The 26,421-nt window shown below is 43.7% G+C and overlaps 1 protein-coding gene across 2 annotated transcripts in view; it reads right to left on the bottom strand.

Annotated features, from left to right (window-relative positions):
- ELOVL6 (ELOVL fatty acid elongase 6) overlaps window positions 1-26,421 on the bottom strand; it is a 76,248-nt gene that overhangs the window by 8,002 nt on the left and 41,825 nt on the right. Inside the window, exon 2 of one of the 2 annotated variants that reach the window (XM_075751457.1) lies at window positions 16,539-16,670. The exons of the other annotated variant lie outside the window; for it this stretch is intronic. Within the exon in view, the coding sequence (XP_075607572.1) occupies window positions 16,539-16,670 (132 nt within the window). The remainder of the gene's footprint in view (window positions 1-16,538; window positions 16,671-26,421) is intronic. 2 annotated transcript variants of the gene reach the window in all.

The raw sequence follows: 26,421 nt of genomic DNA, 5'->3' as shown, positions 1-26,421 counted from the left end.
TCTGTTTGGTGGGAATCATCTGCAGGGATTTTAGAAATAAGGTACCAATGAATTACTGTACAATTACAGTACAGAGAGACTGATCAGAAACAAACCGCACTGGCTAACGCAGCTTTCGCATCTATTCAGACACAAAATGTCCTACATTCTCCTCCCTCCAGGCAGTGACTTCTCTGGTAGATTAACAAATTCCCAATTGATATTTTACTGTCCACAATATGATCAAAACATATCCAGGAGTAAACCAAAACCTGATACTTTTCCCTCACAAACTTGTTTTCAGATGAAGACCTCAAAACGCTTCCCATGCATGGGTTAGGAGCAGCATTTAAGAAGAAGGGAAACTGAGGGCTGGGAAGCCCACTGATGTTACAGAGGAGGACAAAGCAGGCATTAGCAGCCTGTTCTTCTGTTCCTTCTGTTTCCTCCATCCTAATTATCAGGAGGGAGTGAAGCACTCGTTTCTCAAAAGCCTGAGAAGGCAGCAGGTAGCTCCAGCCTTCATTCAGTTCAAGGGCAGCTGCCATTGTAGCAGGCTCAGCTCCTCCTTGGAGCGAGGAGCCCATGTTTGCTAGGGCTGCTTTCCAGGCAGATCCATCACTGCACTTGGCTACTGACACCGCTGGACATCCCCGTCCAGGACTAGCACTGCAGAATTGAGCAGGGAGTGTGACTTCCACATAAAAAACAATTAAAATCAAAAGTTCAGCACAAAATATAGCAACATTTCCTAAAGGATTTTAGTGCTGTCATAATCATAGAGAGGAAATTGTCTGCTCCAGTTTGCATCTTAAAAAAAACCCCAAACTAACCAAAGACACCATGCAAACTGCATCTCTAGAACTAGGTAAGGATGGCATTGACGGGGATAACAGTCTTAACTATGGCTGAGGTGAATGTAAAATTTGTTAGCTACAAGCTACACGTCAAAAGTGGAGTATCTTCATTTTCTAAAGCATGCCATCCTGCGTACCCAGCACCAGCAGAGCGCAGCAGGGAGCCCGCAGACAGCAAGACTCGGCTGTGCTGTGCAAAGTTACGGTCTGGTAGGGACTTCAAGCAGAGCCCTCCTTACCCAGGCCCACAGGCTGCTCAACCCTGGCTCAAACCACAGGCACCCAGTCTCCGAGGGGTCGGACTATCTTCTGCCACAGGTCTGCCATTTGCTCCCTGTGCTCTTTGATTAATTCCTAAAACAAAGTTTGTAACAAAGCAATGCTGCAACACGACCCCTCGGTTTGTTTTTTAGTTCTTTGGAAGTATTTACAGAGCTTTTCTTCTCCACCAAAGGCAAGCTGCTTTCAAATCCCTCTTACCTTCTGCAGTTTCATGGAAGGTGGTCCCAGAGCGCCAGTCCATCAACGATACGCACCAAGCGGGTGACACAGCGGGGCCAGGGCTAGGTGACAGCTTTCTTAAGAAACTGATGGGATTTTGTTGCTGGAAACAAAACCTCGTAGGAGACTTCTATCCGTCTCCCACAAAACCCTGCTTTGGTCATGTGAGAAGCAAGAGTAGTTCTGGCTGACTTGGAAGACACAGAGGCACCTCCGGAGGATGCGAGCGTTGAAGGGGCCGCTTACCTTGCAAACCAACAGAGGGAAAGGTTTTTCCAAGCTTGCCACAGAATTATTTTTTCCGAGGTGACTTCAGATAAAGTTGGCAGACCAGTGTTGGGAAATGCCCGCTCAGGGAGGAAGCACACGAGGCTAGGTCCTACCTACCAAACAGGACAGGAGTTCTGGGAGCGTGCATCTGTATGGCGACCGCACACTATATATACAGCTGTATTATAAGAAGCTATACCTAAATTATTATCTGTGTTGACAGGTGAGGAAGTTCAGATCACAGTGTGCTTGCTGCTTTGCTATTGCTGCAGTGATTACACTACCAAACCAGCAGGAAAGATGGCAGCTTTCACGAACCATTGGCCTGTTCCCAACCTAAAATCTGTGCTTACATTTTGTGGTGGGTTCAGGTCCCGCAGGAGCAGAGTACTCTGGGAAATTGCTAACGTTTGTGTGAAAAAGAACAGACCATCAAACTAAATTTTAGCAGCTAAATCAAGAGGTTTATGGGAGTCTGCCCTCATAGTCTGTAAAGAGAAATTGAAACTGCATTTTTTTCAGTTCTCCCAAGATACAGCTGGAGTGAGGGTAATTTCTTTTTAAAGTTGAGCCAAAAGTGAACGGGAATGTCCAGGTTAAAGCGGTTATCTGCGTGCTGGTGTCAAATGAGGAAAGAATTATTAGGGTCTGGTTTGTGCTGACCAGAACTATGCACCAACAGCCTACTGACTTTTACTGGTGCCTGGGTGCTTATTTACGGCCTATTGTTCCAAAATCGTTTTGTGGGTAGACATGCCAGACTGTTTCGAGGGTGGGAGAAGAATTAAAACCACGAGAGCAGCCAGCCTAACAGAGACGGCATTCATTCCACCGCGGGGAGGGGACTGGTGAGACCTGCCGTCACACACCAACCTCCCAGCGTACGGAAGCAAAGGGCGAGTGAGAAATATGTTTCCTGGCTAATTAAGTTTCCCTAAACTTAAAGAGTCCACGAGCACATGTTCGCAGGGTATCACAGAGAGCGACCGTGGGTCCTGCGGGCCCCCCTTTCTGGGGGTGGGCGTGTGCAGGAACGTGGCAAAGGAGCAGCACAACCCACCACAACTCGCCATTGCTTTGCTCTGCTTTCTGACACCCAAGCTGCTCTGGCGTGTTTGTGGACCGGCCAGATTTTGTTGCAGTTGTTCCTCCCCTTCCTTTTTTTAAAAAAAAAGAATCACATCTTAACTCTTTTTGTGCTTTTTTCCAATGATGTGCATGTTCATCCACATCTGGCCAGCTCTGCAGGGGGGAAGGGAGGAGCAGTGCTACCTTCACTGGGCAATGTGCAATATGTGATGGTGCAATATTGTAAAAAAAATTGGAGTTTCCAGATGGAATAAATTCCCCAAAAGAGAGGAGGAATTAATTAAGCCTATGACAACTGTAATATATAGTTTCCCTAAAAGGTTGTCAGACTACCTAAATGTTATCTCAGATGTGACTCCTGTCAGTTTGCCTTGATAGTATTCAAACACAGTTCCATAAAATCCTGCATCTTCTTGTATCTAAATAGATGTAGAAACTATAAGGTTGCTTTAGGCTTATCTTTGACTGCAAAATCATGGTATTTTGATTGTACAGTGAAAAACCATACACTAAGAAACCGATCATTAAGTACAAATGAAATGTGGGCAATGACTGAAAGCTATCATTTGGCTGTTGTTCAGTCACCTACATGGAATTAATGGCTCTTATTTTGATCTCAAGGAGTTAATGAGAGCTGTGACTAAGTCAGTGCAATATGACATGTCCTCTAATCTCATAGAAAAGCAGCCTAGAAAAGGATCTGGCACCCTAAACATCCTAAATGGTCAATGTGACACAAGGACAGCCTATATGAAATATTTGTATGTATTAATAACTGACTAGAAGAACCAGCTTTGTAAGTCTGCACCTGGTTATTAAAAATATTTTGCTAGGTTTCTGGAACGGAGGGTTACATTTTCCAAATTAAATTAATCAGTCTCTTGGTCAGTGAAGGATTCAGAGTGATATGGTATTCATCTAAGTGATAAAAAAGTTTGAAAAAGAATAGTACTGACTATGGATTTGGTCTCTCTTAACTCTAAATGTAACATTTATGAGGCATTTTACAAGCATTTAAAAGAAAGGACTTCTTAATAGTGAATTACCTTGAAATCCTAGAGACACGTGTTCAAATTACAGCTGATGACCTTAGCCCAACTGTTATTTTTATAAGAAATGGCACAGAAAATTAATGTAATTAGGCTGTTGCTTCATCATCCTTCAACACTTCTGAAGTGCTTTCAAGCAACACCAAGGTTAGTGACGGAGAGAGGGAGACTTGCAAAGCAGTTCTCTGTTTTACCTCCCAGAACTGATCCAAGTACCTCCCCAAAGGCCCTGTCTCCTCATCGAATCTACTTGTGATGAAAAGGACATTTCCATTCTCTCCACAGAGCACACCTTCCTGCTGCCGTACCAAAATTTTGGTCTCGTCTGCTTTCCAACAGCCAAGCGACCTACCACCTCCAGCTTGGGCTGTCCCAGAATTATCAACACATCAACAGTATTCAGGCCAGCAGCTGCTTTAGGTCAGACGTCCCTGCGCACAGAACTGCCGAGTACAAAGCTGTTCGTAATTTGAGGTCTCTTCAGGTTCAGACCTAACTCCCTTCAGACATCTTCTGCCCGTGTTGGCATCTCCAAGGCCCTTAGCATTGTCTTTGTGAATATTTAAGTCCTTAATGGCCTTTACTCTTGTGACAGCCTTGTAAGGAATCTCAGCATAAGACCCAGTTCAAAGACAGAGAGGTGGGGCAAACTGAAATTTAAGTGTCCTGTCAAAAATCTGTGTCTGAGCCAGGATGAGAAATGATGTGCAAAATCCTGAGTTGTGGTTTAGTGCCCTACCATGAGGTCCATTTGATATAAGCAGAAAGAGGTCTAACCTCACTTTGTATCAGTGAAACCAGTATTATTGAATTAAGAGTAAACACACTCCAGTAGGAGGAATTCCCTTCAGAGAGTCTTTTGACCTACTATAGATTTTCTTCTCACTTTTTAAAGTTACTTTCTAAACCTTCAAGTCCCAAACCCTCCATCTTTATTACCCAAGGTACACCTATATCTTTAAAGATAAGTAGTATATAGACATAAAAGCTGTTGTTACACCTCTTAACATCACATTTGCATTGTCTGCACATCTGATATTTTGGCAGCACGCTTTCAAGACCTAAAAACAGAGTTATGAGCAGAGAGATACAGCGCAAGTTTACAGAGCTGTGCTGTCCTAGAAACATGAATAGCTGAAAACTTCCTGACCTAGCCAGAAGAGCAGAGGACATGCCTTCCACAGACTCAGTCGGACTTTTGCTTTCCCTCCGTTTTCCCCTGACATATTAGGCAAATACCAGTGTGGATTTGGCCTGACACAGATGGACAGAAGCCATAGAGAATGTGAACCTACGGAGTGAGTTTTAAGAGCATCCCTGCTTCTATCTCACTGTCCCACCCCCTGAATTTGCATGGGACCAGACCCCAGAAGCCGAGCCTGCCATAGGAGAAAATATTTGGATTCTTCTCCCTCGTGGAATTTTTGCAGTTCTAACTATTGTGGCTGGTTCGTATTAATGCTCCCTTCGGATCCCCTTCCTTACACCAGCGAACTCCAGAAGAAAAACAGGTATGGATCAGAATCCACAGGGGAGGGTGGGGGTGGAGGTGGCTTTAAACGCCTAACTCCTCGCAACATGGGCAAGTACAAAAACCACACTAGTGAAGTGGAAAATTCAGGGCCTATATTCCTAAAAAACTCCTATTTTCCTTTACTAGTGTCCTCAGTTGATAAAACTACAAAAATGCAGGTATTTAATCCCATTCAGCAGCAACTGATTCCGTGGGAAGTTCATTTTAAAAGGCTTCTTCTATCTACCCAAGCCTATGAAGAAAAAGCCTGAAGACATAACCAGTGAGTCAACCACGGACAAAACTCACTGAAAAAAGCTCATTATTTCAAAGTCAGTCTTGCAGAGGACTGCAAAACTTGGGTTTTGTATGTTTGGGATGGAGGACTATCATGACGTTACCGTGCACCTGAGCTGAACTCCTTTCCGCTCTATATCGTTTGCGTTTCACTGGGGAAAAAAAATCAATCACACACTGGCTATCATTTCCCCTTATTTTCCTTTAACAAAACTAACTTTGGGCACAGATATGAAAACATGTTACCAAGTCTTCCCTGGTGCTAATGAACTATGGTAATTGTTTCTATGATTATTGTCTATGGCAATTTTAGTGTAAAACTATATTTTAGTGTAAAACTGTAGTATCAGAGAAGGGTATTTTACCCCTTTCTACAACCATGTGCTCAGTTACCACAATTCAGTTGCTAGCAGATAACTGAAAGCACAGGAACTCCCTCCTGCACCTGTGTCTTCCAAGGCCTAGCCTATGGATAAAATTATTTAGGACCTTTTTTTTATTCTGCAGTGGGTAAGAACAAGAAAAAATGATGGAAAAAGTGCCTTGGTCCCATGAGGTACCTTTTTCCTGTGGTAACTGAACACCTTTTAAATGCATGTTTTCAAAAATTAACAAAACAGTCTTTTAAGAGCACTTATGTTAACCTTATTCTTTAAAAAGAACATGGAACTCATCTTCTTCAGCCCATGTGTCTGAAAGGCCGTAAGGTATCTATATTCTTCATAATGACTAAACTATTGTAATTAAGAGCACAATTTTCACAAATGTTTTTGACTAAGAAATTTTTTCAGCCTCCCAAACTCCCTGAAATGACTAACGCTTTTGTTCCCACTTCGATTCTACCTCTCCAGCTGAGGGAATGCGTTATTTGAAAACGTCTTCGTCGAGGAGGTGTATGCGATAACTAGCGATGGGCACTCTCCGTGGCTCCTCTGCTTTGAGCTCCCGGATCCATGCATCCCACAGTGAGCTCCGCTCGTCCTCCTGTGCTGGAGCTCCTCCACCGCTCGCCCTGCAGGCAGGCTGCTGCCTCCGCTTCCCCGCTGCCTGCCCACTTGTGCCGATTTGACGGGTTGCACGGCCGTGCTGATTAACCGGACCGGTGAATGATGGAGCTAAAATAGTCTCTCCTCCACTTTTCCCCTCCGCCCCCCCCCCCATGATTTTGTTGCTTTCAGTCAAAGCGCGGAAAATGAAGACCAGGGAAGGCAGGAGTCTTTCCAGCCAGCCTTGGCACTACAGAGTTCAAAATGTGGCACCGTGCTCTGAACAGCTACTCTGCTCTGGGAAACCATTGAAAAGGCATTTGATACACTGGTTTGCTTCTCTCTGCTGGATCTTGTTTCAAATATAGAGGGCAACAGAAAATGCCAGGACTGACTCAAAGCTTGGAAATACACTTAGGACACGGTTGAGAATGGAGCAGCCGTACCAATGCTGTATTAAGTACCATTCCCATTATATATGCTCATTACATATTCTCTCTATATAATCCGCTGCTCTGAATATGAGAATTGGAGGCCTCCAAAACACACTTACTCAAATAGTTGCCATCTCTGCAAGGGCACGAGAACACCAGGAATTTAACAAGCCCCAACAGCAAAACCTTCCTCCTAATGCCTTGCTGTCCAGCTGCTCCTCAGCCTCCGTCCCTGCCCACCTCCTGACCGGGAAGGAGAACAGATGGGTCTTGCAGCTCACCTGCAGACTCCTCCCTTGCCCTCCCTGAAGGTGATGGAGTCCCATTCAGGGTGGAGTCCAAGCCCCAGTATTGTTAAGAAAAAGGTAAGAAAAGGGGGAGATGAGGAGTAACATATGTTTTTCTCAGTGTGGTGCTCACTTACCCTAAAACCTGGTGGTCAGCAGTACTGGAAGTGTTTTATAATGGGGTGCTCTAGGTCTCAGTACCATCTGTGCGAGCAAAAGTTGTGCTGATCTTTGCAGTTTTTATCACTCTCTTTGGCAGAAGACTTTTCTTTGCATAAGTTCACACATACTTTGAGGTTTGGGTTCAGTCCTATCAAAATCCCAAAGAGAAATTTGAGAGAACTCCCCTTGCATCTCTTAAAAAACCTCCCATCACTGAACCAAACACACAAGCCCCGCTTTTCAGACCTTTCTACTGTATCTAATCCAGATGTCTCTCTAGCAAGCTTTTCAATGCAAATCATTTGAGTTTTCAGTTGGGACCAAAACCTGAAGCCAGGCCAGCTCAGAGTGATTTAAAAATTGTGCAAATATTTTACATGGCTCTAAGAAATAATATATCGTTTGTGCAGGTTTACATACCCATAAGCATATGCATACATGCCTAGGTGGTTATTACTTTCCCGTGTGATAAATTTTGGGGAGGGAAATGAGGTGTATTAAAGTGACAGCTCCCTCTGTGGTTTTCAAGTGAGGGCAGATACTGTGCCTCTTGCATCAGTCTTTTTTTTTCTCCTCGGCAATAAATCCCTCGACGTGGGGCCGCTCCCTTCAGCCCTTCCCTCTTGTCATCAGATTTCCTAGTCACAACTCACCTGGCTCCCAGAACCATTTCTTTGTCCTTTTTATTGACAAAACTGGAAAGAAAACCAGGCTTAACTTATTTTCTTCCCTCTCCAGGGACCTCATTAAGCATACCCAAACAGTGACATCTCTGCAGGGCTCCAGATCAATGGACACTGTCATCTGGAGATTTTAATCACATTAACACCACAGCAGAGTAAAATCCATCTGATTCTCCCTTGCTAAAGCGGCAAGCTCAACACTTCTGCCAATTGCTGCAACTACTACTCGGAAGGCTTATTTATATGGGTGGATAAAAATCAATCTACTGCAGCTACCGTCTTCCAGTCCCTCCTCACGGAGCCTGAATTCCCTCTCCAGGAAATGCAATTTGATCCCCCAGACCTGCCTTCTTTATGATTGGGATTAGCTATATTCAGACAATCCTGAGGAGCAGAGTACAAAAATAATCGATAAAGCGAAGCTCCGCGAGCCGGTGGAAGAACCTGCACCACTTATAAAGCATAGCAGGAAAACAGATGTCAGGGCTAGATTCCTGCAAGCAGTCTTTGCAACAGAGGAGACGGTAACTGGTGGAGGTAAAAAAGGGTTGTACTCGCACGGAGAGTCTTACACAGAGCAGGCTGTGGCTATACAAGGCCCATTGGGTTTTGGTAGAGATAAAGAAGGAGCAGCGGTCAGGCTGGAGGGCAGTTGCACTCAATCGTTTCCCTGGGAACATGAGAGAATAGCGTAAGTTGCTTACGGGGGCATCCGTGTAACCATACGCTGCTGAAAAACATGTAATGGTTTTCTTTCAGCGAACGAAAAATAATTTTTCAGCTCTACCCATGCGTCCCTGCGTTCCATCTGACTTCCAAAGAGTCAGTTACAAGCTAGTCAATAGTAATTACCTATTATCCGGTCTTGCCCTCCTCAATGTGCTGTTACCTGACACTGCTCCCTGATTATCTGGCACATAGAGAGTAGGAACTTGCAGAAACAATATTTCTTGATGAAAGCTGTTATTTTTTTGAGCAATAACTCACTCTTCCATCACTAAATAATAATTGGACTTTTCTTACAGGTGAAGATCCCTGACATCCTGTGAAGGCTGTATACTTGGTGAGATATTTTTCCGTAAAGAAATATTTCCTAGTTCTTAGATATTTATCTCAGTAAGTTTGGAGTGTGGCTAAATTACTAAAAAAAAAAAAAACCCACAAAACAATTTGCAACTTAAGCCCTGTATTTGGTGCAAAATCTCATAAGAATTAAGGAATCCATCTAAGGATTTCTAAAGTAGCCCATGAGGATTCATAAGCACAGTGTAATTCTTAAGTAATCCTTAATGAATGCTTTCAGGAGAATTTGCATTTGTTCCTGTGTCATTACTGAAATTATTCTCAGCATCCAACGTTACCTCAAGAAAATTTTAGAATAACGGTAATATTGCAGTGATTTAAATGACAATCCAAAAAAAGTGGTGTATCTATTTCTGCAGGCTAAGTTAAAGATACTTACAGGATCAAATGTATCAAGTTTGTGGAGTAACTATCATGCATAGCATTGAAATATGTGTATCAGGAGTCTGAAATTATCCTAGGCAAATAAAGCCAAAAAGTAATAAAGTAAAAGATTTAGCAGAGAATCAAGGTAGCCAATGGAGCTAGCCATCACTAAAGCTGTACAACAGGCAGGTAACAAAGTAAGCAAAATCTAAGTTACGGGAAAAGACTAGCATTTGACAGAATAAAGAAGGCTTAAAGAAGCTAAAAGTTCTAATACAGCTGTAACAAGCTGCTCCGATCCATAAATTTAACGGCGATAACAGGCTCGGAGCCATTGATCTTCCTTTTCCCCTCTGTCCTCCCCAGGGCAGTACTCCTGCAAGCACCTGGAGAAGTTCAGGTCTCAGGGATTCGCCTGCAGTTGGGGAATAATAAATACATTTTATTTACTCAGCAACCTAAGAAAGACGCTGAATGAGAGAGGCACAAGGATGCATACTTGTTTAGAAGAAGTTAAGCTCTCACACAGCCGTGACTTTGCTAAACCACAGCTCGACGCCCGTACGTGACCCAGCGTGCTGGGGTTGGCGGTGTTTGTTAACACGCTCCCCACAGAGGCAACGTCGGGTTTGAGAGGTCATGCAAGTTAACACCTCTCAGTGCTTTAGTCCCACTGCCTCCAACAAGCACAAGCTGTTGAGGACTTACTCAGAAGAAAATACATGGAGATTTCTCTTCCCCAGGGATTTCTGCAGGTGGGAGGACTTTTTACCAGGCACACGAATCAAATACCGAGGCTGAGCAAAATGCAGAAGTGCCGCCACAGGAGGACGGATGGGAGGTTTGATTTCTTTTCAATTAATTATCTACTTTCTCTCTAGCACAGTTCCCTTCTTAAGCCACCAGACAGATGTTCTTTATTCCTCAGAGACACTTTTCAGTCTGCTCCCCGCTTAAAATGGAGAGGAAAAGTCTCACTCCCGGGGGGGCTCTGCTTTAAATACCACCTTCATGCTGAGCGTTGCCCCGTGAGGGCTCCCATGGGCTGGGACAGGGTGACCTCATGAGAAAAGTGTAATTCAAGGTGACAAACTGAGTGTCAACGCTCTCATTGATTGTGAGAGTCGGGAGGGTACAGGGGCAAAACCAGCACCACAGCTGCTTTCCAAATAATGCATTGAATTCACTTTGCTAAGATATTCAAGATGTTCGGTTTTCCAGCAATAAAGACAAACAAGCAAGCAAGCAGAGAGAAAAAGGAGAAGCTTTTAAAGAAAGGAGGGCCAGCTTAGCACTGAAAAAAAGGAGATTTTCATAGGAATTTTTAGCCAGTCCTATCCATATCTCCTGTAAATTAGCATCATCCAGGTCTCACAGTGAACCCTTGTTTTACTTTTAATAAGGTCTGATTAGGTAAAAACAGTAAAGCCAGTTTACATTCAAAATTACTTTGATGGACACAAGAGAGCCCACAGGAGTAACAGCAGAGTCAATGAAGAGGAAAGAGATTTCAGAAAAGGGTGGGCACAGCACTTTGTCCCATGGCATCAATTACAATTCTGGGAATAAAGACGCTTGTCATGGGATGCTCTTCTTACTTAGAATAAGTAAGATACACATGGGAGATACATCTTCTTGATAGTACTTTATTGCTCTTAGTCTACATATTTTTATCACCTTTACACTTTTTTTTTTAATGCCAGCTAGCATTTGTTTTGCACTGGATAAATTCACCCTACGTAGCACTGTTTGTATTTTCCTATTGGATTACAGTTCAGCTTACAGAAAAGAAATTTTTCTTCTTAAACGGGCAAAGTCTCATCCAAGGGATTTTTGTTTTCTCTCCAATCATTTTGAATTTCTATTATTCACCCAACTTTCAACTTTTGCTCCAAAATGATAATTAAAAAGATGTTTCCAATATCTGTTATATAAGAAAATCAAGTAAGTATGTAAAGATGAACATGGTCTTATAGAAAGAAATTGTTAAGCAGGTAGATATTATGCATTTTACTAATTTGGGTTCTGAGAAATGTTCTACTGAGAATATACATTAATGCTTTACAAATACAGAGAATGTTTCACATAGAATTTGATTGCTTTTAAGTTTATAACAAGGAAGATTATTAATTCACCTTAAATGCTGCTTATTAATTTTAATGTTATTTGACAAATATTGTTCTTTTCAGTAATTAATTTTCTCTTTGAATGTACTGTCAGGACCTTTATCAAATTTCAGAGTATTTTAAGATTTTGATGGGTTGCTCAGCAACATATGAAATTAAGTTGTGCTTTAACCTCCACGGCAAGTATCTGTGAATGGCAGGTCTTGAGATAGGACGTAAATTTGAATAATTTTTCATCAATTTTCCTACATATAAGCATGATAACTAGAACGTATTTCAGAGTCACAAATCCAAGCAATTGAAAACCTTTCTTTAAACTTATGTTTAGACTTTTCCGTTCCGCTCAGCTCAGGACTGAGTTCCTCACATAAAGACGTGTTTCGGACATTTGGAAACTCTGTATTGACATCAACTGATTTCGACCACTGCCACAAAGCATAGCTGAATTTGGATTGGAATCTAAGTGATCTCAGGTGATGATAATTGCATTATGGTTGTGTGGTTTGGCTAGACAAAGAGAAGTCCCTCCTCTCTCTGCACCGGTCATGGTCAGGCTTAGCCTCTGCCTACAAATGACTGCATCACGTTGGATGTTTTAGCTTCTTCATCTCCCGTATTGACGTGACAGTATTCCCTAGGGAAGACAACCTTTTCCTATTATTATTTAGTGCCTTGACCCTGAGATTTCTGTTGGCAGCCCTTTAAGGATGGAGAGCAAGTGAGGATGGTGCCATGCTGCTGTCTTGTGTGAAGACGAGGAGATCAAATACATGTTTAAGCTCCTTGATAGCAATGCTATCCATACATAGACTCTACGGCCTATAAAAGGAAATACAAAAATCCAGCTGAGATGTAAAGAAAACATGAATTAATGACTACGTATCCTTCCGTGAGAGTCCTGGTCTCAGCTTTGCTGATTCCTAGAGACGCCAGCAAGACACTTTTGATAAATTCCAAGTAAAAAATTCAATGAATCACCCTATGTTCAAAGTGGCATGAATATAAAACTGGCAACTCAGATTTTTGCAGATCTTTAACCCCAGCAAATATTCAGAAACACAGGGCTGACTGTCACTTTCATGTATAGGTGAATCAGCAAAAGTTTCCTTGGGGTCTTACAAGACTGAAAAATGAACTTTTGTGTCAGCTTCCTGGAACAGCAGGTTCCTGTTGACATGGAGCAGCACAGAGCTGCTCCCCCAGGACTTCAGCACATAACCAGGCTGGGCGAGAGCAATTGAAGTGTAGAAAACAAAACAAAAGACTGAAAACATTTCAGAAAACAATAAATCTTCAATGCTTGAAACAAGTCAACAAACCTGCTAAGCAGGAAAAAAGACCAACAACCCAAGAAAAACATCCCAAACTGATTTCTCAGCAAAAGATTTCAGAAGATCGTGTTTTCACGGTGGATTCCAAGTGTAAAGCAAGATCTACTGCCATTGGTACTACAGAAGTTTTCACTGAGAAGTGGTAACCTTATTCCAGAGACAAAATGTTCTAAACTAGTCGATGCTTCCAAAGGGAAATAAAGCTGCTTTTTTTGCCTCAGAAATCCTGCTGGCTGCCAGTGTTGACACAAAACTCACTCTTGACCGAGCTCCTGAATGCTCAGCAAGCTCAGTAGGGTGGTGTAGTTGTTTTACTTATTTATAAGCGTGGCAAGTTTCCTACTGTAGCTGCTACCACATTTAAATGATCTTGGCAAGAGCCAGGCGTACAGGATGCATTCTGAAGAAGGACCATGTCATTGCCTAGCAGGCAATTTCCTTTTTTTTTTTTTTTTTTTTTTGTAAGCCCGAAACACATCCTTCCAGCCTCTGCTAAGAGTCATTATTTCTGAGGATATCTGAAGCAGGTAAAATGGTAGGAGTGCTAGAAGGGAGATAAACAAGGACTCTGGAAAAAACCCTCACATTAACCTTGAGGCAGACTACTGAAGGCTCTCCAGCCAGGTTTTTCTTCCCCAGCACAACCACTCATGGCAGACAAATACATTACTTTGAATTTCTACAAGGTATCATAAAAGTCATAGTATTTTAGTATCCCAGAAAGCCAAAGAGGAAGTCTTTTTAAAGTTAAGAAGCATTTTGCTGGATCCATAGTAAGTCTACGGGCAGAACACTGGCATCTAAATCTATCTGAATTGACCTTCAGAGGAAGGAGAAATGTCTTTCAGGCTAAGCATATGTAAATGAAACACCTAGTTATGCAAGGAGCCAGAAAAAAAAAGATCTAAGTTACTTGGAAAGTTTACAGCATTCAAAGTCCAGTGCAGCTTGCTAAGACAGTCAATAAGGCTGGGAGTGACCGATGGCCCTAGAAAGGACAGTGGTGGTGAAACACCAGGAAATGGATGTGCCAATTAACACTTTTTATAAGAAGTTTTAATCTCAGGTTTTAATGAATATTCTGCACTTCCAGGCAAGAAGTCAAAGGGTTTCAGTTGGGTTTTTTATGAGATTGCATGTTACCATGGAAGCTACAGAGGTTTCATGCTCTGTCTTACTGCAAACATTTTGGGTCATTTTTCCCCTTCCCTACTTCACTCTTCCGCATACTGCTCAGCACCTCAGTAGAGCAAAGTTTTCTAAGCATAGCTATATAATTTTCATAATCAACAGGTCCCCACTAGCAAATCCAGCAGCTTAAATGCTCCTTGCTTCTGTGTAGTCCAAACATCTCACACTCCTGTTCATCCCTCCCCTCTACCCTGCTGTCCCATTTCCCGCCGTGCAGAGGAAAGGGCGAGTTGTGCAGTGCCTGGGGACCGCTTGTCCCTGAACAGTGCTGGCTGAGCTGATGGAGGAAGCATACCCTGCAGTGGTGAATCCTTCTCGAACTGCGCCCTTCTCCGCTACTCCACATCTGCACAAGTAGAGCACTATGAGGCACAGCGAGAGGTGGCCGCTGTGGCAACTTGTAGCTTCAAAACCATGAAGTCCACGCTTTAGATTTTACCCAGCATCGCTCACCAGCTCATGCTGGCCATGCGTTAGCTATTTCATATGATTATGATGGGAAACTCCAATTAGCAAGTAACAAGCATGCTGATTTCAAAGTCCATCTAGACAGCACTTTCACAGTGTAGCATATATTCTTGTTATTCATTGATTACTTATGATTTTTGGGGAAAATTAATTAGTGACATTGCTTAAAATCCCCTCACTGTGAATGTTAGCCACAGACCCATCTCGAAATAATGAGATTTTAAAATTCATCCTAGACACCTGCTGCAAAGGACGCTTCTGAAATCATGCTCCCCCCCTCGGACTGGGAATTAAACTACGAACGCTTTGCGTAAGTCAGCTAGTTTCTAGTGGCCACATTCAATAAGAAAGTATAATTGGAATATGCATTTTGGGATCCTGCTGGTTACAAATCACTTTACAAATTGATCTACAAATGACATGCCATCTAGGAACCAATTCAACAGCTGCTGAAATTCAGCCATTTCTGGAACAAATGACGACAACTTGCTTACAGGACTCTAACAGCAAAACTATGTTATACACACAGCCAGAAGTACAGCGCCAAATCCAACCAGATGAAAATCATAAACTTTCACAGAGTCAGAACTCGCTCTCAAAGTTACCCAGACTGCTCAAAGTTTTGTCTGCACTAGGATATTTTTAAAGGTATCGATGAACTATCAAAACCAAGCCAACATAAAGTTCTTTTGTTAGCATGTCCTAGCTGGATGAGACAACTTAGAAATACAATTTATTTTCCCCTGCTAGAGTTTTAGAAAGTGTCAATGTGATAGAACAATTTTGGAGGAAAAAAGGAAAAGCCACAAAAGAAAGCAAACTTCTCTGTTTCTGCTTTATTTTACTCTGTAGAAACTCTCAGTGCAAACTATTGCCATCCTGTGAAAAATCAGGCACCATTCACAGCTGCTTAGAAAGCAAACCTGTTTTATGTACTTGTGAATTAATATAATTAGTAATTATTATATTGATATTAGAAAAAGGTAGAGGTATCAGTGTTTGATAAAGGTTTGCAAATGGTTTCTATGCTGTTGAGTGAACTATAATTTAGGCACTGAAATGAAGTATAATGTACTGTTATTAGTACATTGTACCAAAAGTTTGTGTGCTTGTAAGGGCTATTTTTATAAGCATTTGTTCATTCATTCATTTATCTTCAGCCTCATTAAAAATTAGCATTTTAAGCAGATAAAGTGGAATTCAGGTTGGTCAGTTTTACTCCTGACATCAGCAGCTATCAAGAAGCTGAACCTGACTTTCCCCATACTCGATGATATGGAGTCAACACACAGCTAGAGAGAAGTGCATCACTGCCCATGTGGAGTCACCCTTTTGCTACATCCACAAGCTCTTTGCGATGGAATAACCGGAAGCCAGATTCTGATTTCAATTACAGTGACCTACTTTACCTGTCATCAAAGCAGTGACTTCAGGTTTACCTCACTGTAATGGAGATCAGATTCTTGACTAAATATTCCATGTATGCACCCATATAAACATAATCCTACCTAGTAAGTGAGAACAAGACTTAACATCTTAATGTGTTTATATTTCATTTGTCGCTTGCATGGTAAATTTATTGCAATGATAAGCGCCTTTTCTCGTGTCCTCACTGTATTTTCACCTTTGTTCTCCAAGTAGCTTATTGATTTCTCTCCTCTTCAAACGCTGTATGATCTGGCAAGTCAAAGGGGATCATTTCAACGCTGAGGAGTGGATGAGGACATAACCCTGAACGGCACAACTAAAGACATGCCGTTTCTGGGTGAGCTTGTTGTTGCGTTAGCAGTGCTGTTGCATGTGAAGAAACCCCAAACCCTCTTCATGGACTACTGTCAAAGGCAGTCGGTGTGAAGAAATGCCTACCTGAAGACGGCAAGGCTCAGGGACCAGAGCACTAGTGGCTTCCTCAGTTCAAATTTTGCTCGTTTGTTCATTAGGTGCCGACCACCAAATATAAAGGCAGCATACAGAGCTGAAAACAGGAATGATTTCTTCCTGCAAAACAAAACCGAAAAAACACCTGTCAAGTATTTCATCAGTATTAGATACACAGCAGAGTCACATCTGGCCACAACTGCCAAGGGCTTGTGCATTTCCTTGGAAGGAAACTCTTCTGAAGACACTCCTGTGGCCCTGCTGGGATTATCGTTCGTGTATGAACCTACATACCTGCGCACAGGGCCAGGGCCAGGTGCAGGCAAAACTGACCCTGGGGAATTTCTGAAAAAGGACAGCCAAATTTGGCTCCCATTCTTCCCCAGTTTCTGAAGACTGAACTTCTCTGAGGAAGAGAATAGATATTGCAGAGGCCAGACACACTTCTGCAAGCACAACACGGTTGATACTTGAACCAGCTGATCACGTTTGGTGGCTCATTTATCTTTTTCATCTCAATTTTTTGTTTCCTGCAGGCTCCTTGCTACCTGGCAATTTAGTTTCCCATTGTTTCCTCCAAGAAGACACTTAAAGATCTCGAGCACTGCAACACAACTCCTCATGAAAAGTGGAGAACCAGCAAGGAGAGTTCAATAGCCCCATTAAGCAGTGACCATGCTGGGTGGCATTGCCCTGCCTGCGAGCACCGGTTCAGGAAATCCAGTGAATTTGCTGAAAGGTCTCTGTTAAGGAACTTCAGCGATACTCTTAGAATTGTTTTATTTTTAAAACTAGTAGTCCAGCTCAGCAATAATCAGCAAACATTCGAACTCTGCAACTATACTCATTGTAAATCGACTATTAGAGGTCAAAAATAGATTCAGCCTGGGATTCCTTCCCACACAGCACAGTATTACAATGACTAAGACTTAATGATGTACAGCACTAATGATGGCCTAACTGGATGGGCGTATATTTAGGAACACATTTTTCTCTACAAAATCCAACATTATATTCACAAATATCAGTGGACTTGGCTTTGCACCAAGAGATGCTGGTTCTTTTTGGACCCCAAAACAGAAAGACAAACACTCTCGAGAAAGGTAACTACTTCATTAATACCCCAGAAAAGGCGGCGGCAAGCTACAAGATCTTACATTCCTTCTGACACTGGGACCCCAAGATGATGCAGCATCAGACAGACCTGCGATCAGTGCACGGCACGCTGCCCAGACTTCCCATCGGGGGCAAGGTTCACCGGCACTGTGGTATTTAGAGTTTTTATAGGATTTTTCAATTGGATGTTTATACAAAAGTATGTTGCTTCACCTCAAGATAAAGACAGTGCTCATGGTGTCACTACTGGTGCCAAGTAAGTGACACCTCCAGGCTCTTCCATTACAATTAGCTGGCTGAGGGTACCCCACGGCAAGGAATGTGGGCAGCACAGCACGGTCCTGAAGGCCACGCAATATGTGCAGCACAGTACAGCACGGCACAGTGCGTGCCTGCGCCTGCTCAAGGCAACAGGTACGCGGATCTTGAGCTCCTCCATGTACAATAGTCTGGTTAGGACAACTAGGTATGTTCCTGTGAGGTCCACGACAACCAAGGAAAGCTGTAGCAGCACATCTGATAGGAAATATGAAGAAAGCACATACAGCCTTCACTGGAGATAAATGAGTTTTATGTGAGTTTGAAAGCTGCGTAAAAGCAGAGCCCAAAGAAATAGAGGCGTATCAGTATGCGTGCAGCAGCAGCACACCATTTTCCACCCACCTAGAAACTCCTCTGTTTCTGGTGACATGTTTATAGCTCTGTGTTGCAAAACATGGGTAACTGCATGAATATCCAACTGGTGCTCTGCAATGAGGAAGGGAGGACCCAGTGCCGGCGGTCCCCTGGGTGAGCTTTAGCATCCGTGCTTGGCAACAAGCCCCAGGAAGACCAGGATGACCACACAGCCAGCGCCCTCTCACTATGCACATTGAGATGGTCTCATTGCCATGGCAATGTTTACCACAATCACATTTTGAAAACCACAAAGCCTCAGCCCTTATTAATCTCATAATAAAACAAAAAACATTCATTTTCACTTCTATAGCTTTGAATTTTGCAGTCAGAGAAGGGGCAGAATTACCATATTTGATAGCATGATTGTAGGTCAGCTTGGCTGGAGGCCAGTAAATATTTGTTAACCAGTTTGGGTAGTGATGAACCACCTCAAACTTGCTCATACCAAACCGTCTAACTGTTAAGACAAGATTTATGGGTTACAGGACAGGAGCAGACTCTCAGTGTGAGGTTGGACTGCATTCCTATCTCCTACCTGCTGCAGCCTCTTCAGCAGCTGCACACAGAGCAGCCCCTTGCCAGCGTGGGCGTGGGTGAGGGCAGGCAGAGGGACTGTGATGGGCTGTACCGCAGTCAGCTGTGCTCTCCTCACTGCCCCAGGGCATCAGGAGAGACACCCCGCTCTGCATGCTCCTGCCTCTTCAATCCCACAAAAGTCTGGGCTTACAGTGCTCAGCGCAGACAGCAACGCGCACAACGAGGTACGGAGATGTGCACGCACGCGTACAGTCTCGCGAGCCAGGTCACGTGCAGGGGTCCCACAGGAGGGACCCTGCAGCCCCACGACGTGAGGAAGGCGCAAGCCCCCCACCTCCCGCAAACGGCACGGCAACGGGAGCCCCTCATACCACAGGCAGGGAAGGTCTGTCTTGCACTGCTCCATGCACGGAGCTCAAAGCAACTGAGAGGCACAGGATGACATCTCCAGCAGTGCAGGACATCTCGGTGCAGGGGAAATGACTGCAACACCGTGCTGCCACGCCGTCGCCAACAGGACGTGGGCTACGCGGGCTGGCGTGGCAGACGGTCAGGACTTAAGAGTGGTAGCTAGAGATAGTTTGTGGGAAGGCAGGCAGGCAGGAAACAGTTCAGTTCTGGATCAAATACAGCCAAGGCTTCAAAGTAATGGTTTGACTCCAGGTCCCGTTCAAGAAATAAAGACCTGTCTGAATGAGTTAGCAGCTCAGGTCTGTGCTCTCTTTGACTCCTCTCCTCCTGGGCGAGACACTCTGTGTATTTACACCGAGTAACATTTCATTTTGCTTCTTATTACTGAAACTATTTTTTCATTAGTTCAGCCAGTCAAATGAGGTCAAGAGTTACATTATACTAATGAGAACAGATAAATTTTAGGTCACTTTTAACAGCTTTGTAATGAGGTCAGCATTACTTGCAATGATGGTAACTGGTGTTCCCGCAGTATGCAGCTTTGTATTGGCGGTGGCAGACACGAGAAGATTTGACTGCACGCATGATGTGAACTGCAGAGAGCAGCTGTAAGCAGTTTCAGACAAGGAGGAACACAGTGGTATTATCTCCTATCAGAGGTAAGCACCATACTGAATAACGATTAGGCTGGTTTTGAAATCATCTCTCTGTTTTGACACCTTCTGACAATTTTTGCTTTTTGCATCCAAAGGACTTTGAATTTTCCCTTCTTTGCAGCATAATAATGGTTAAAATGACTGGGTAGTCCTGGTGATACAGTTATAAAGGGGTTGCAGAGGTATGTACTCTTAAGATAATCTGTTTAACTGCATTAGACTGGTATTAACCAGCTTCCTACCAGTGTTTTTATGATGGATTTTCCTGAAAGGTTCATGACTGCAGTCTGGTTCCTGGGCTGGTGACACAAAGCAATGGCAATCTGACAGCATTCAATTATATCTGATGTGGTTTTAGCCAAAGGAGGCTAATATCAAATGAGCATTTTTAAAGACAGGGTTTTGGAGTTGTTCTGGAGCGCCGTAACTTTTCATTACTATTATCTGGAGAGAAACTAGAGCAGAATGGCAACAAAAAAAAATAACCTTGAAACTGAAAAAAAATTTAAAAAAATCCCTCAAAATAATTCAGTAGCAGACTCGCATCCAGTAACTTCAGCGTTAGCACATTCATATGTTTGTCTTCAATTCTGTTCTGCAGGGTAACACAGTAGACATAAAGACAGGGCTGCCAAATCCTCCACATTTTTCTGGCATTTCTGTTTCTCACAGTTGTCTCCCACCTTCCTACATTTTCAGACTTCAGGGACTAAGTACTGTCTCTACTGAATACAACTCCATGTTTCCCTGTTGAAAGTTGCCAGCTCTTTCCCCCAGAAGGGAGGCAGGGGAATTTTCTGGAGAACCTATAAATGCTCTGCTCGGGCTGGGGGTTACTACGAGAAATGGAGGGAAGAGTTCGGGGCTACAGGCTGAAGATGCGAGGCAGATCTTCCCGGACGCTAGCACAGAGGTGGCCATATCACGAGGCAAGGGGACCGGCAGAAGCAGCTGGCACGATGGGAGAGACAGAAAAGCAGAAGAGTAAGGATGAATGGTAAAGCATGGCAGCAAATGAGGGGAGCTGGCAGCCAAGAGATGGACGTGAAGCCGGGACAGCATGGAAGGGAAGGAGGCTTGAAGTCCTTTCTCTGCTTAAGCCCCTGGAGGGAAGCTTCTTGCACCCACGGGCACACCAGCAGGCTCGGCTACCCACGCTCAACACACAGCTTTGGTCACTCTCCTGCAGAAATCCTACAGCAAGGACGGGCCATGTTGTCATCCCCTGAACCACAGCCCACAGGTTCTGCTCGTCCCTCTGCACTGTGTAAACCCATGAGAGGTGATGTGTTTTATCGTGGATGGATGAAGGTTTGTGCACTGATGTGCTTTTTAGAAGCTGAAATCCTTTATTAGGTCTGCCCTAGGGCAGAGGAATGGAGACAGTAAAGAAGAAAAGGACAAGAAGCATAACTGAGAAGAGGGAGGCAGAAACTGGGGCTGATAAAGGAAGACAGAGGAAATCCACCCCACCGGGAATGAAGCTGCTCCTCGTTCATGGCCAGGGAGTCCCACCCAGGAAAGCCCACTCAGGCACCGAGGGGCGGCAGGGAGAGATTAGTCATCCAGCCCTGGCAGGAAAACACAGCACTGAAAGGGGCGGCAAATAAACCAAAGAGGAAAGCGATGGTAAACAGATGGCTAAGGAGTAAGAAATCCTGACTCCCCCAGAAGTACATTATTTATAAAATACTGAAAGTATAGAAATTACCACAGCAATCTAAAATAAGGGGCCAAAGCCTGAGGGTGAGCCTCATGTGCAGCAGCGCGAGACATCCCGGTGTCTGTGATGCAAAGTGAAATAGCCCTGAATATTGCAGTGCTGCTGATGGACGTGGTTTCAGCCCAGATGCACTGTTGTCATTCTTTCCCCTGAAAATAGCAGTCTGAGTCATTATTGTAGACTTCTCTGATGTTAATGAGTAAACTGAAACAGATACAGATATATGCTGCAAAATTTAGTATTTCCATAGGATTTTCTTTAGAATCTTTATATAAAGGCATGAAGGACAACCTTACCATAGATCTTTTAACTATCCTCTATCATCTAATAGAGGATTCTCCCCATAACAGTATTCAGTAGGGGAATAGCAAAGTGAGGCAGGGTTATCCCCCTCTATGTACATTCTATAGAGTTTTAAAAACTTTATTTATCAAAATGTAGTTACTTTGCACAGGCAGAGCTCATTCTTAAATTCATTACTACTTCTGCACATGCTGTAAAGGGAGCGCAACAGGTTAAAAAAAACCCCCAAAACACTGCACTTGCCAGAACGGGGTGCTTCTGGCAAGTAAATAGGCAATTTCAGGCTCCCAATGTTTTTCTTCTGGCTGCCTTCATCACAATTTTGATGACTTTAAAAAAACAGACTTTACTGAAAAGAAAAGAAAAAAAAGAAAAGAAAAAAAAGAAAAAAGAAAAGAAAAAAGAGAAAAGAAGAAAAGAGAAGAAAAAAAAGAAAAGAAAACCAGGATGCTCGGTAAGGTGAAAGATAAGGCACTTTTCTTACCGGTTTCTCCCAGCATTCAACAGAAAACAACAACCACTTGTGTTTATAATTGAAACTCCTAACTTGAGGGTCTAATTAAAGTGCTTTAACCTGAACCAGTGTAAATCACACGCATACCTATGTCCATGGCTCACAAGCAGTGGCTGGTAGCCTCAGCAAAGTTACTTTCTCTCTGGTGCTTATTTAAAATTCACACATTCTGTATGCATAAAAAAGGGTGTGAAAACGCTTCTCAGTCTCTCAGTGTTTCTACCTCAGAAATACTGTCAAAGCAAACCTTTCTCTCTCTCTTCTCAGATATAATCTTGACAGAAACAGCAAGACAAGATCCAATGTGTGGATACGCCAGATCTGCATATGAAAATATAACCTGTACTCCTGGCTTTGATCTGGGTTTCTGCAGCTTTTTCCCATTGACCGTACCAGCCTTAATAACAGCGAGAGAAGGACATGCAGAAGAGGAAGATCTGCCTGATACACACATGCCAACAGGGTCTGATTTATTCCTACAGCTCAATATCCTTTGACATTTATATTTAGAGCAGCAACGACGACAGTCACACACACGGGTAGGTGACTCACTGATGATGGTCTTTGACGTAACAGGCTATCAGAGAGTAAACAGGGATGTATCTCATACTGATCATCTGATCCCTTGATTTCTAAAGCCTGCCTCTCAAAAGACCATTTCAGGCTCTTTGTAAGAGGTCCTGTTGGATACGCAGGTCCGTGCTCCCCCCTGGGCCCCGGGGCAGCTCCCAGGGACCCCTCTCCCTGCTGGAGCAAGGGAAGAGCAGTCAGTGCCCCGGGAACAAACCCCAGCCAGGGACTGCTATTGCCCCCATCTGCCTCTGGGGTCCTGTCCCCATCACCCAATTCATGTCACCATGGACAGGCAGTACCTGTATCATTGGCCCAACTCCTTAACCCATGGAAAGGAAGGAAACACAGCTCTGGGAGGCTGTGGGAACTATCCCAAGCTCGACTCGGCCAAAAAGGATGGAGGAGAGGGACCTGCATGAGCACTCCTTGCTCCAGGAGCCGTGGCACAGCCTGAAGCCCAGGTCCCCCATTGCCCAGGTCAGGGTGGAAACAGTGAGAGCTGCAGGGCCAGCTACCTCTGAAGAGTAAAGCAGCTATTTTTTTGTGGCGTATCACCAGGTCACAGCCCGCTTGCGGTCCAGCTGGAGATAGCCCCAGTTCCCCACCAGCCAAGCACGGGCATCCTCCCTGGGCAGGAAGGGGCTGTGTCCACCCGAGCCTCCCCCCGCATCGCATTCCATCAGACCCAGGAGCAGGAAAGCACTCCCAGGTCATTCATGCCATTGGCAGGGCAGGACGCAGCCCTAAAATTACACAGAGGAGAAACAAGGGCACGGCAGTGTGGAGGCATGGGGCAAGGTGGCTCGTGTCCTCCACCTCCCTGATGGTTGCATTTGTTTTGTTGAAATGTGTTTGCCAGCAGTTTGTCACACTCATGCTTGTAGAATATACGTGTTACAGAGTATTAGCCATAAACAAAAATGTGTGCAGCTAGGGACGAGAGCAGCAGCAGCAAATTTTTCTTGCTTTCCGTTTGTAGTGGGAAAATGTAAGAGAAGCATAAGGGTGAGAAAATTAAGTCAAAAGTCAGGGATTTTATTTTTTTTTCCAGATAGAAGAGGCAAACTCATCTCTGAAGTATATGAAGTCTCTTGTTCTTTATAAGCCTCATAGAGGCTTAATGGAACAAACCATAAACCATTAAAAACCCATAAACTACAATCCCAAATATAAGCAACATCACAAGAGAAAATTACCCCTCAAATGGAAAGCACTTCAGAAAAAAAAAAAACAAACCAATCTCCAAAACTTTGGGTTTTGAAACCAGCTTGCCAAAATTTTGTTATCACTGAAGGCAAATCAGCTTCATCTCTGGCTCTGCCCTAATTTCCTCCACTTTTAAATTATGCTTTGAATGGGGACCCACACAGTGGAGATGGCAGGTGATGGTGTGCGCCCAGTGACGACAGTCATCCCTGAGTTTCCACCTTGCATGGACAGTGGTGCAAGCTGCAGCCTGGTCAGCCGGATTGCCAGGGTGAGCCCCGTCGTACCTTCCTACCCAGCCTGAGCCGAAGCCTGCGTCACCCCACCGCCAGTGCCTCTGCTCCTCCCCATGGATGGGTCACCATCTGACCTCACTGTTACTGACGCTGGTCATAAGTAACAACCACTTTTGCACAATCCCCCCAAGATTTATGTCACCAGAGCAAAGAATTGAATCTAGCCCCAGAAGAGTTGCAGGAGCCTACCGGCAAAATGACGACCATCCCTGTCCCTGTTAATAGTCTTCATAGCGGGTCCGTGTAGTCAGAGAAACTCCTTCTCTGCTCGGAGCCTCTGCTAAATCCATCTGCATTGGTCTGACAACATACAAAGTTCTTAATACAAAGCCTTGGGGTTACAACAGGTTACAAAATAGGGTGTCCCGGTGTCCCCTTGGACCCACCATGGGTTTCTCTAGGCTTTGCCGGGGCTTTCAGGCTGTCGGTGAAGAGATGGCAGAGAGCAGGGAAGCTAATGTAGGTCACGGGCACTGCAGTTCTGGTGAAAAGCTACAGTACTTTCACTTTTAATTTCATCAACGTAAGTTTAAACCTCTGGCCTCCACAGTAAAAACCTGGAGCTAGGAAACACAACTGCAACTGACTTGGGGACTACTAACCTACATCTCTCCCAGTTGAAGTCATTCTGTTTGTACCCACATCTCACCTGAAGGCGGTTAATGAAGTTGCTAGTGGAGCTATGTCACATAGACATAGCGTGAAAATAAATAGATCACCATACTGCCTTACTCATTTGATCTGCTTTATCTGATCAAATCAATCAATGATTATGACATTTAATAAGTTTACACTTAAAGGAGTACATCAATCAATGTAAGGCCATCAGATCCTTGAAGCACCTCACAAATGTTATTTATATAGACAAGTATTGCTTTTTTCACTGCTTTGGGGATAGGTATTTATTCATTTAACTGGACACAACACAACACCATAAGTAACACATCAAGAAGAATACTTTACTAAAGCCACCTTTGTCCCTGTGTCTGCAGGAAAGCTTATACACCACAGTGGCATGGTCAGGTCTCTCTACCATTGCAAATGCAACTTGTAAACAGTCTTGGAAATAATGTCTGTTCGATCTCAAAAAATATTTAAGTAGAAAAAAAGCAGTCACTCAAAAGGAAATGTGGAAAATTCAGGGATTGCAAGGAAGCAGTGCGTTGTTTTTCTATCTAGCCACCCTGAAAGACATTCCAGCAGACGTTGCTCCCTTCCAGCCTTCTGCAATAAAACCTCAGAAAAAGATGTTGCTACAACTGCCAGTGGATTGCAAAACACAAACAAACAAAAACCGTTCTGATTTTTCTGAGAGCATTCCTGAGAGCAAAAAAGACATGCAAGATTCTCCCAGGAAGCAGAGTGCAACCTTAGAAACAGGACAGCTAAAAGTCATGTACAAATAAGCCCTTAGAGCTAGGGCTTGGTGACCACGTTATGGAAAGTATCTCTTCACAACTCCTTCAGTGCTGGAAAACGTTAAAGTATCCTGGAGGAAACCAAACTGAGGGGATGCCTGAAAAACATAACAAATTAGAGTATACACTTACCACCCTTCTCCTCCCCATCTAAAGACCCAAAACCATACAGACAGATCAGAGCAGGCTAGCAGTGCCATTCTGTGGACTAGGTCTGATTAAAAGGGGGTACTGGTACCAGGGACATTCCAGTAATGGAACTGCGGAATAAAATGTCTTGCTTTCAAACCCTGTAAATGCTCACACGCCCTGTGGAAGAGAAGGGAGCAAATGGAGCTCATAAAAAAGGACATTTTGGTAGAGAAGCAAACGGAAGAATATTTTCCAGCATCCCTTAGTGAAGAAAAATCAGGTCATCTGCAGAACAACTGCCTGCTCTG

This window comes from Balearica regulorum, chromosome 4, assembly GCF_011004875.1.
Source record: "Balearica regulorum gibbericeps isolate bBalReg1 chromosome 4, bBalReg1.pri, whole genome shotgun sequence".
Taxonomy (NCBI): Eukaryota; Metazoa; Chordata; class Aves; order Gruiformes; family Gruidae; genus Balearica; species Balearica regulorum.
The sequence above is the reverse complement of the archived record's forward strand: the minus strand, read 5'-3'. Positions and strand labels throughout refer to the sequence as shown.